Source organism: Ziziphus jujuba, chromosome 5 (genome assembly GCF_031755915.1).
Source record: "Ziziphus jujuba cultivar Dongzao chromosome 5, ASM3175591v1".
Lineage (NCBI taxonomy): Eukaryota > Viridiplantae > Streptophyta > Magnoliopsida > Rosales > Rhamnaceae > Ziziphus > Ziziphus jujuba.
This window is the reverse complement of record NC_083383.1, coordinates 31228786-31241166: the sequence shown is the minus strand read 5'-3', so window position 1 is coordinate 31241166 and position 12381 is coordinate 31228786. Positions and strand designations below refer to the sequence as shown.

General features: G+C 36.5%; 1 protein-coding gene across 17 annotated transcripts; it reads right to left on the bottom strand.

The window, feature by feature from the left end:
• Positions 1–4319: 4319 nt before the first annotated feature.
• On the bottom strand, positions 4320–11887 carry LOC107403345 (putative disease resistance protein RGA3). 17 transcript variants are annotated; one of them, XM_060817138.1, is made up of 8 exons: positions 8912–11887; positions 7403–8812; positions 7035–7110; positions 6670–6897; positions 6369–6408; positions 5356–6198; positions 5167–5260; positions 4320–4647 (listed from the first exon to the last, which is right to left on the bottom strand). In XM_060817138.1, the coding sequence occupies exons 1-2, from the start codon at positions 11778–11780 to the stop codon at positions 7899–7901; spliced, it is 3783 nt and encodes a 1260-aa protein (XP_060673121.1). In that variant the 5' UTR covers positions 11781–11887; the 3' UTR covers positions 4320–4647; positions 5167–5260; positions 5356–6198; positions 6369–6408; positions 6670–6897; positions 7035–7110; positions 7403–7898. The 17 variants fall into 17 exon arrangements, with proteins under 17 accessions (XP_060673121.1, XP_060673116.1, XP_060673117.1 ...); XM_060817133.1 differs by having other exon boundaries at positions 5356–6897; positions 7403–7504; positions 7646–7717; positions 7871–8812; XM_060817134.1 differs by having other exon boundaries at positions 5356–5455; positions 5535–6897.
• Between the last annotated feature and the right edge of the window lie 494 nt (positions 11888–12381).

The window sequence follows — 12381 nt, the reverse complement described above, 5'->3', positions numbered from 1 at the left end:
ATTCCAATCGCCGCCCCTTCATTGTTGGTGTACCAGAGATTTTAAGGTCTCGATACACCTTAACATCCTCAGGTCCAAACAATACATAATTTCCTGAAGATGTTAGTTGAGCTACTGACAGCAAATTCTTCTTCATTCCTGGCACATGATAGACATCTTGCAGTTGAACTTGATGGCAACTAAAACGAGGCATGATTGCTGCCTTACCAACGTGAGCTATCGGCAATCTTGAGTCATTTGCCGTCACCACCATACGCCCTCCTTTATACTCTGTCATGCTTTGCAGCTTCTCTTTATCTCCCGTCATATGATTTGAACTTCCAGAGTCTATAATCCAATCATTTTTATAATCAATGCGTCTAGGGATAACCACTGCGAGTGCCGTTTCCCTTTCTTGCATTGAACTTGAGCCATCCATGAGCTCAGCAGTAGCTAAAGATGCTTCAACATCCCATTCATCTTCACTTATATTATTTTGAGGCTCTGGGATAACTATATTACTTTCTGTAAATTTCTTCCTTAGTCTACAGTTTTTAATATAATGTCCTTTTCTTCCACAGTTGAAGCATCTTCCATCATCTCATTTATTTTCAAAAAATCGTCCATTATTTCTTTTATTTTCTAAAAATTGTTGTCTATTTTTATTATTCCTTTGTTCTCCTCTAAAATCTTCTCCATGTTGATTTACCTTATTAAATTTTTGTTGTTTGGGTCGACCTTTTCTTCTGCCGCTAAAGAGCGCTTCTTCATCGCTCTTTAGTGAGACCCCAGCCATTTGTTTGATCATATTTTCTTGATCAATAAGTAAATTTTCTAATTCAATCAATGAAGGTTGGACTGGCCAACCTTGAATGGCTGAAATAAATCCTTTAAATTCGGGTCTCAACCCATGTAAAATTATTCTCCTCATTCTAGATTCTGTAATAGGAGAACTAGGATCTAACTCAGTAATTTCGCGGCTAAGAGTTTTTACCTTGTTGAAATATTTCTGGATTGTCATGTCGTGCTGTGTTGTTGACAGTAATTCACTCTCGAGAAGCTGCAACCTTGTGTCGTTCTTCCTTGAGAAGAGTCTTGCAAATGTGTCCCAGGCCTCTTTTGGCACTTCAGTATCCCGTATGTACTCCAACATCTCTTCTTCAACTTTAGATTTAAGGGCAAACATTGCCTTACCAGCTTTGATATTCCACTTCTTCAAAGCCTCAGCATCCTGTGGTTGCTCAACTTCACTGCCAGCTATGATCTCCCAGAGATCTTGGCCCTTCAAATATGACTTCATGCACGTTGACCACGTGCCGTAATTCTGACTGTTGAGCTTCTTAATACCTCCACCAACTTGAAGGTCTCCCATTATGGTTGCTGGAAATTCCCGCAGCACTACGTAAACTTAGTCTTGACTGCGTGACCACGAACAAGAAGCTCCCACAAAGTTGAACTTGGACCAACCACGCTCTGATACCAAAAATGTTGGAGACAAAGGACTAAAGGAGAAATCAAGAAAATTGATTTTTATTAATATAAAACAATTGGTACACTCTCACGTATAAAGAGAGCAACACACTCACTCACACAAATGAGCAACACACACTAACACACTCACACTCACTTGATTTTTGACTTACACTAGGACACAAAACACCTTTTCACACTCTTCTCACTCAAAGGACACACACTCACACTCACACATAAGCACTCTCTCTTTTTTCTATTGCTTTTGGACATGACACCTAACTCATACATCATCACCTATTTATAGAAGAGAAAGTAGGTTGTAGATACTTCTAGAAATATTTAATTATAGATATTTTTCTCACCACTTCCAAGGCACTAGTTGTTCTCCATTTTTAAAGAGAAAACAAGATAACTCTAGATTCTTCTAGGGAGCTAAGTCGGAAGAGAAAACAAGATAACTCTAGATTCTTCTAGGGAGCTAAGTAGGCATTGATATTTATCAATTCACACCTGTTTCGCGGTTCCATTTATTTGTTGAACTTTTACTCTTTCTCACATAATACTTTGCTCCTTTATGCTTGAGGCAGATAATAGGAGTCAGCGACAAGGTTGAATATTCTATTTTTGGTTCTTAGTTTGATACAACAGAAAAAGAGAGGGAAAATCGTAGAAAAGGTGGTCAAGAAAAAAAGTTTGATGTTTGAGGAGAGAAGAACTGTTTGTTTTGACCAAACTGAATACAGAAACATTTTCTAACTGTAATAACTGACAAATGGCAAATAATATCACAGAAGATCAAATTAGTTAAGTTTGATTAAATAGAAGCTGCTGATGTGGAAAGTGATGGAGTTAGCTGAGCTGAATCTTGTAGCTGATGAGCTGGATTGAGCTTCAGAACTTCAGTCTTCATCAACAAATAGCGTGTAAAAATGACTACGATTCCTACATTGGAAACCTGCTTTCCTGTGAATGTCATTCAAAAAATTTGCTCAAAATAAAACATGACTCCAATCCTTCTAATTGAAATTCATGACAGTACAAGTATTTGATATTGTACTACAGAGGTCTCTAGATATTTTCTTAGTATTTTAGAAAGAGCAAAAACGAAGTAAAAGGCAGAAAAAAACTAACTTTCAAGTACCATTCAAATGTTATAGTAAGCTGTTAAAGAAGTAAATACCTATACAATCCATTACCAACTTAGGAGAAAATAATGCTGCCTAATTGATTTGTATTTAGAAATTCAACCAATTTACTGTTAGTTACCATTCAACCCCGTATGAATTCAATCACAACGCTAAACTATTCCAAAAAAGCTGAAAAAAACAATTAAAACAAAAGATTTTATGAGGTTCGATTCAAGAAATGAGTATACATCCTTGGTGAATTCCATCCAATAAGTTCTTGCAGCTTGCACTATAAATCTCAGTTCATACACCATAACTCTTTCTCTGGGTTTTACATATTTTACTAAACCTGTAAACCACCGCAAGTCCCCTTGTAGAACCTCTCTTGTCCTCAGAAAACAGTCAGCCAGAAATATTCTTAGAATACCAAGAGAAGGAGACTTCAACAAGAAGAGAATATACAAGAAGACAAACTAAGAAAGAATGTTGCTATATCAGGAGATCAAATAAATCAAGTTTCTGGTGTAGCATATCTATAGCTCTATCACCAGCTCAGTCCAACCTTGATAACCTACTCCTACCACATTGTTTTCTGTTCAACCAATTAATATCTTCGCCGCATTTTAAAACTTTAGATAAGATTTTCAAATGAAACACATAAGTGGTCTTCCTAGTTTCCCATAATTATCTTTATGACACCAATAATCATATGCTGTTGCCCCTTATTTACAGCCAACACCAACGACCAGTAGGATCTTTGTTCAACGACCAGTTTGTGATGGATATATACATCTACTTATATATATTGCATTAAGAAGCTACTAGCTTTGATGAAAACTCATGTTCACTTGCAACTCAAGTTAATATTTAAAACAATTTTCTTTGTCTCTACGAAGTAGTATATAAAATTTTTCAAGTGAAAGGATTCACACAGAAAGAGAATATGTTCTGTTCGCCAATATTTGAAGTTATTAAACATCTCTCTCTCTCTCTCTCTCTCTCTCTCTCTCTCTCTCTCTCTCTCTCTAACCTTCTAAAACAAACCCTAGCTCTTTTTTATTATTTATTAGTTTTCCATCGTTTCCAGTTTTTGTTTTTGTTTGGTCATCATTAGAGAAAAATATAAACGAAATGAAAACCACTTTCCATAAACGTAAGCTTTTGGAATCACTGATAATTTAACATGTATTTTAACATGTATTAGAACCACAGATCCAATAGGTCCTGAATTCAAAACTCAACAACTCCACTTCTAAAAAAAAATAAAATAAAATAAATAGAAACACATAGAAAGAAACCCCAAAAAGGTGGACCTTGGGATCAATGGTAATTTAACAGTCATAGCTTAAAATTTTACATGCAATGATTTTATATGAAATGGCAGTTCTAAGTGTGTTTACAGAAAGATGCAAGTCAAACACCAAAGAAGATTGATGATTCTCCTTGGTGGGAAATTTAGTTTGAATATTACTGTAGTTATATGAATAATCTTAGTATTTGATTAAATAAGCATTTGGAAATGTACACTCCCAAGCTTTGCGAGTTGAACTGGGCAATGATCTGATTCACTCCGCCACAGGCAGCATTAATTAGAATGCTTGCCTGATTGCCAATTTCATTGAGCTTGATCAGGATCCATCAACCTTAATTCGATATCTCAAATGTTTTAACTCACCCAAAATATCTGAAATTTTGAATTTAATAAAAACAGTGAAAGAAAGAGAGAGAAAGTCATAGAAATTTGGCCAAGAAAAAAACTGAGTCTTCAGTTAATTGAGTATTGAGTTTAAGTTTGATATTTGTAGAGACAAGTGCCATATCGGTCTTGACAACAATGAGTACATAAACATAAAGATTTTCTAACTGCAATAACTGACAACTGGAAGCTAGCTAGTATGCCAGAAGACCAAGTAGCTAAGTTTGATTAGATGGATGCTGCTGAGTTGGAAACTGATGGAGTGAGCTGAGCTGCAGGGCTTTGCAGATGATGAGCTGGTTTGAGCTTTAAAGCTGAGAGTTCATCAACGAATCAACATGTAATAATGACTGAAGCTCCCACATAGAAACCCTGCTTCATTGTGAAACTACTTATAAATAAAATTATCAAAAATTTGCTCATAAAAAGAGAAAGTCATGACAGTACAAGTATTTGATATTTAATTACAGAGACATACTAATCTCTAGACATTTTCTTAATGCTTTTTTTTTTTTTTTTTTTTTTAAAGATCTATAAATTAATATTGTAAAGAAAGGGTGAAAAAAAAAGTTACCAGCTCTTTAACACCATGCAAGTGTTGTGAATAAGATCTTAAATGTTAAAAATGTACTTCAATACATTACTTTGATCAAATGAGGACCAAATAGTACTAGCATATTGGCTGATATTCTGAATTCAATTAATGTACTCATTAAGTTCGAGGCTGGCAGTTAAGACATACAGAAAGAATTCACAGCATTCTTAATCGTATAGACAGACAAATATAAGAGATCACACACACATAAAAACACAGAAACTATACTATATAACAGAATTGCAGTGCCACAAAAGCACTGACAAATTTATGATCACATTGGGAGCGAGCAATACCTTCATAATGCAAAACCAATCAACAAATGGAGATCGGCCGCTTGATGACAATAAAATGGAGTCTAAGAAAGAGTAGCAATTAACTCAGTAAAACCTGTAATAATGGAGAGCAAAGTAAGAGTACACGATGCAAAATTAATTTATTTAGAGGGATTAATTTTCCAGTAGAGATTTATACATATAAATTACCTATACAAACAAGACATCTTTGCAGAAAAGAGAAAACAATAATATAATTCTGGGTACATTTGCTTGTGATCAGGTATATTTCTTTCTCCAAGTTGTCCATCTAGCAACAGGAAGCTCAAAGATTTTATAGACAATACCATAGGAAAATAATAATAATCATAACAAAACCATATACGTACTTTCAAAAATGAAAATTTTTGTAATATTCCATAGTAAAAGGAAATGAGTTTTTTAACTTGATCTGAAGACAATGGAAGAAAGCATATTCCAGCAGATGCTGATGGAGTGAGCAGAGCTGAAGCTGCGGTGCGTTTTAGACAATGAGCTGAATTGAGCTTTAGAACCTGAGCCTCCCATTGAAAATTCAATACTAAAGAAAGCACGTAAATTTATGAGGTTCAGTCCAGAATAGACCTGCATCTTTGGTTAACTCAGTCCAAGAAGTTCTTAGCATTATGAACAAGGCTTGATACAACATTCTTTCTCTTGGTACAGATTTCTATAGACCCTTAAATTAACCGAAAATGCTTTCTACACCATCTCTCTTTCCCAAAACACTCATCTGGAATGTTTCTAAACAGTACCAAGACAAAGAAAAACTAAGAAAGAGAGGTAATGAGGAAAAAAAGAACAATGGTGACATCGATCGTGACTGAAAGCTTCTGCGGCAGTGTATCTGTTTATGCAGTTGAGCCACTTTTACAAGCCTCTAACTGTTAAAACAGAATCTTGCTGACTCAGCTTCAAAACGCATGGCTTCGTTGAATGTTCTGTTATTCACCTTTTGGTTGAAAGACATTGTTTAATGAGTGTACTTCAAGTTAAGTTCAGTTAAGTTCAAATCTGCCAGTACATTAAGAAAGAATTCACATCACTTTTAATTGTATAAACAGAGAAATATAAAGGAATACACAAACACATAGAGAGAACAGATACTACAGTAATAGAAACAGTGAAGCCAACATGCTGCAAAGTACTAACAAATTTACGATCACATTGGCAGTATGCGATACCTTTCAACTTTGAAGCCAATACAGGAATCGAGATCAACAACTTGATGATGATAAAATGCAATCCAAAAAAGAATAGACAATTAAATGAGTAAAACTTTTAACATTGCAGATCAAAGTAAGAGTAAGATATGGAAATTGATTTAGTTTCCAAAAGAGATTCCAAAAGAAATCTCTTCAACCAAGTGAAAGATTCTATTGCCTGTAATCTCATATGGTGTCTCTCTGGTATCCTTTATGCTATGAGCTATGACCCATCTTTATCCTGAAAGAAAATTGGTGAGCTTGAGAAGAAAATGCTCACCCGCTTTGACGTAGTCTCCCAGACCGATATCACTGAAACTCTTCCACAAAGTTATGAGCATCACATAAGACATCCTGAAGCTTCTCAAGCCAATCTCTAACTTGATATTTTCGTGTATGCTTCTCCACTACTCTGCATCAACAACAGGTAGGGCTTTCATTGCAGATATGGCTTTGCATTTTCAAGCTTCCAGGGAACCCAATCTCTTTGGAGTGTTGCAGAGGTAAACTGCCCAAAAGTTGGGACAGTGATAAATTAAAAAAAAATAATAATAATCATAAAAAAGTAAATAAAAAAAAAAAAAAACGAAGTAAACAATATATTAAAGTCCATAATTATTATTGGAAGAAATGACAAATTACTACCACTATTGCTTATTCTATGAGTGCTACTTGGGATGGATTGATAATTGATTCTGTACAAGCAACACAATCTGTAAACCTGGCATTAAGGATAGATTAAACAAATAGCTTAGATTGATGGGAAATTTAATAGCTTAAACTAAATACAAGCTATAGACAATTTATTTTATGACGCAGAGCATATACATAGCAAACAGGGGAGCATTTAACCAAATGGGCATTGCCTTAAGAAATGGGCAAACAGGGGAGGTTGAGATAATCTTATATTATATGTTATTTGTGACAATTATAATGTGTACATAGCAGAATTTATTTTCAGATAACACTGTTTTAAAACTAATTCAAAAGCATGTAAAACGATCAAAACTTACTGGTGGAATTTACAATTAACATAATTCCACTATAGTTTGCAGCAGGAGATCAAAAAGAAGGTGTATAGATAGTGGATGTGGCTGCAGGCACTCTATATGTTTCTGCACAATTATAAGGAAATAATATGGGAGAAATAAGGCATCATCATCGTCATCATTATAAGATAAGCTTAAGATAGATGTATGAAGAAATTAAGAAAGTAAGAGATTGAAATATGAATGAAGGTGCAATAAGAAATTTACAAGTAGCATGTATCCGTGTTTCAGTGGAAGTATGAAACAGTGTTCGTATATCTTTGTTGCAAGATTGGTAAACTGGTAATGGACAAACTCCATAAAGCAGTGAGAAGTAAGAAATTAAGAAAGCAGTAGATAATTAATATCATAAGATAGATAATATATAGCACCGAATTGAAATCAGTAGGAAGAATTAAGAAATAGATAGAAAGATGGATATATGGAATGTACCTGTAGAAACTACCAACTAGCAGAGCTTTCAGTAGATCTCTAAATTTGGAATGTGGGCAATCATGGGAGATGTTTTATTATATCGTTGTTGTAAGACTGGGCACTGGGAAATGCCCAAAAACGTTAAAGTGCGAAACATCTGGCCCTCTGGCAACGATGTCAAACAGGAGCAGCCTTCGATGGAAAGAGATTGGAGTGATGAGAGGTTGCCCATAGCTTCTGGCAACGATGTCAAATTGGGGCAGTCTACGATGCGAAGAGATTGGAGTGATGAGAGGCTGCCCATAGCTTCTGGCAACGATGTCAAATTGGGGCAGTCTACGATGCGAAGAGATTGGAGTGATGAGAGGTTGCCCATAGCTTCTGGCAACGATGTCAAATTGGGGCAGTCTACGATGCGAAGAGATTGGAGTGATGAGAGGTTGCCCATAGCTTCTGGCAACGTTGTCAAATTGGGGCAGGCCATGATGTCCAGAGATTGGAGTGATGAGAGGTTGCCCATAGCTTCTGGCAACGATGTCAAATTGGGGCAGGCCATGATGTCCAGAGATTGGAGTGATGAGAGGTTGCCCATAGCTTCTGGCAACGATGTCAAATTGGAGCAGCCTCGGATGTAAAGATCTTGGAGTGATGAGAGGTTGCCCATAGCTTCTGGCAACGATGTCAAATTGGAGCAGCCTCCGATGTGAAGATTTTGGAGTGATGAGAGGTTGAACATAGCTTCTGGCAACGATGTCAAATTGGAGCAGCCTCCGATGAAAAGATATTGGAGTGATGAGAGGTTGCCCATAGCTTCTGGCAACGATGTCAAATTGGGGCAGCCGTCGATGTGAAGATATCGGAGTGATGAGAGGTTGCCCATAGCTTCTGGCAACGATGTCAAATTGGGGCAGTCTCCGATGTTAAGAGATCGGAGTGATGAGAGGTTGCACATAACAGCAGCTTCAGGGAAAGAATTCAAATTAGAAATAGAAATAGAAATAGGGCACCCCATTGGTCATATAAAGAGATTGGAGCGATGAGATGAGAGGTAGGCCATACCTTGTTGTAGCAGAGATTGTATGTCGTCAATGGATCGAATCCCCATACTTTCCAATTTGGAGAGAGATTGGAATGATGATGATGATGATGCACTAGAAGTAGAACTAGAACTAGCTTCCTTTTGTGCCATCGCCATTGTCATCGTCAACGTCTGTAGTAATGGCTTGGAGCTGGTATTTTTCAGGACTAACTTCTCAAGAAATGGAAATAATGGCATGGAAGTTAGTTTTGGACACTCCTTAATCCAAAGTTTCTTCAGGGAAGGGAAGAACGGCATGTCACAACTTGAACTACTACTAGTAGCAGTCGCATTCTGATCAACACCAATACACTCCAAGGAATCCAAGAAAAGAAGACTAAGTTGCTGCAGACAAGGTAATACATGCAAAGGTGGGAGATACCGACATTTAACACATCCAATTAATTTTAATTTAACAAGATTAACAAGGGACATAACCCAACTTGCAAATCCCACTCCCATGTAATTAGTAACTACCAACCATTTTAAATTAGCATGTGGCTGCAACAATTCTAACGACTTCTCATATTTTTCCACAAAAATATCATCATCTAGTTCCCTATCAAACTTCAAAACTAGCTGTCGTAGATGTTGCTTCTGTTGTAGATTTGGATTCTCTGATTTTTCAATATCAGGTCTCAAATTTTCAATTCTTAACACTCCTCTCAAACTGTTAAGGGTGCGTAGTTCCCCAACCTCACCAATACTCGTATTCTTCCTCCTCGACTGTTTAGCCCCCACAACAAACCTATCTAATGTTTGAACGCAACTCAGTTCTCCAAGTCTGCTGGGCATATGACTCAATCTATCACAACCATCCAACACAAGATGCCTCAGGCTCACCATTTTATGCATATCTCTTGGCAAACTTGATAACTTCTTGCACCTTCTAAGATTCAATGTCTGTAAATTCTGCAGTTTGGTGATAGAATTAGGCAGCTCTTGGATTTCAACAAACAATGAGAGATCAAGATATCTCAAATGTTTTAATGCACCCAAATTTTTTGGTAGCTTCTGCATTTTTGAAATTTTTTGCAAGCCCAATGCCCGTAACGACTTAAATTCCGAACAAATTTCCTTCAAGTTTGTCACTGCTACATTAGATTCAAAATTAAACCTGAATTCAGGAAGATGAAATTCAGGAACACAAAATAATGTCCGCAACTTATAATTATGTTTAAGCAACGGCGATAAAGTTTTCAAAATTGCTGAACCGTCTAGTGGAATATCAAAAGACACGTGAACAAGATTTTCAATAAATTTGATAGAATCTTTATCTAGTGGAATATCAAAAGATACGTGAACAAGATTTTCACTAAATTTGATAGAATCTTTATCTATTAAGACACTACGAGTACCAGCAACTGAAATTGCAAGATCATGCATGAGATCATGCATTTTGCACACGAGATTACCCCATTCATCTTCCTTTGCTTCCTGAAAAAAGGACCTCCAAAGTAGATCCAAAAAGTATCCATAACCAATGTCTTCTGGACATTGGTTTCTGTTTGACTTAATCAAACCTTGTGCCATCCACAATTTAATCAACTCTTGCACATCATATTTGTAATCCTTTGGAAACAAACTACAGTAAGAAAAGCAACGTTTCAAATATGAAGGGAGATGATTGTAACTTAGCTTGAGTGTGGGTATGATATTATTGTCTTCTTGCTGAATTGCTTCAGCAAGCTCATTATCTTTGAAAAGCAACCACTCAGCTTTTGATTTTTTGAAGTATAATATACTTCCTATTGATTTTATGGCCAGAGGAACTCCTCTGCATTTGTCAACAATTTCCTTTCCTAAGGCCACAAAATCAGATTTCTCAAAATCTGGCCTTTGTCCAAAAGCTTGTTTTTCAAATAAAGACCAGGACTTATCTTGGTCTAGACCCTCTAAGGTATATGGCAACATGGGGCGGGTTACCTCAGCAACCTTTTTACTACGGGTGGTTACCAAAACTCTGCTACCTCTTGCACCACCCATTAACAAGCTCCTCAAGCTTTCCCATTTTGTGGAGTCCTCATTCCACACGTCGTCCAACACAAGAAAGTATTTTTGTCCATCTATTTTTTTCTTGAGCTTGTCTTTCAGTTGATCTAGGGATGCATTGGTTGGGGATCTAACAATATTCCCAACAATCGATTTCAGATCAAAGACATCTGAGACACACACCCACATTCTTAGATCAAAATGCTTTTGAACTTTATCATCATTGTAAACAAGCTGGGCAAGTGTTGTTTTTCCTAATCCCCCAATACCAACTATGGCAATGAAGGAGACACTCTCACTAGTTTCAACATCCACCAAGTGTTTTATTATCGCCCTTCTATCATCATCCCTCCCAACGACTTCTTCTTCGCGTACATACGAGTGAGTCTCTCTCACATTAGGTGAGACTAATTCTTTTTCTTCATGGCGAGTCTCTAAACTAGGAAAGGTTGCATCATCTTTAATCTCACCTAGAGACCCTCTAATTTCTTTTATTTTGTGACTCATTTTCAACCGAAAAACAAGTTGATTTGAGCTTGAGAAGAAAATGCATACCTGTTTCCTCATTTTATTCCCAGGCATCACTCTGCGTCGGAGATCTTCAGTGTGAAACTCGTCCACCAAGTCATCAGCATCAAACACAATGTCTTGAAGCTTCTCTAGCCAAACACTAACTTCATGGCTGCGTGTCTGCTTCTCCTCTGCATCAAGAAGTTTAGCTTCCACCACAGACATTGTCTGGTTAAGCTTTCGGAGGTCATTTTTGACACCCCAAAGCGATCCTATCTCTTTGAGAGCTGAAGAACCCAAATTCAAAATGATTTCTCCAACAATATCGAAAAGAATAGTATCTGCCATTTGCGTTTCTTGGAGGTGAAGAGAAAACTAAAAGTCGAAAAGGCCTTTGTTGAAGAAAACCAGAAACTCAACAGAGCTACCAGATGAATACTGAAGCTGGTGGCACAGGCCAGTACTTATAACCACTCGACATGGGCCACGTGGTAGCTCAATTGGCCTTTCGTTCTAATAATGGCCGTTCGGTTTGGTGGACGAGGGACCCACACAATAATGGCTTCCGACATGATAATGGATGATTCTTATTCCGTACAATAATGGCTCCCTTGTATTTTCTCAAATGAGAATGAATGATTGTCCTATGTGGTGTCAATTATTTTTATAATTTCTTTCTTTTCTCCTTTATTTTCATACAAAATAAGGAAATATTTTTATATTTAAGGTTAAGGTAGATGCTAAAAAATTCTTAAAATTTTTAATAATACCTTTCACATTGTTTAAAAAGAAGTTTAAATTATTCTTACACTTTTATTTAAGTTAAATTTTTTTATAATAATTAATTTTACTTAAGTTAAATGAATACGGAAGTTGGTGGCACAGGCCAATACTTATAACCACTCGACATGGGCCACGTGGTAGCTCAATTGGCCTTTCGTTCTAATAA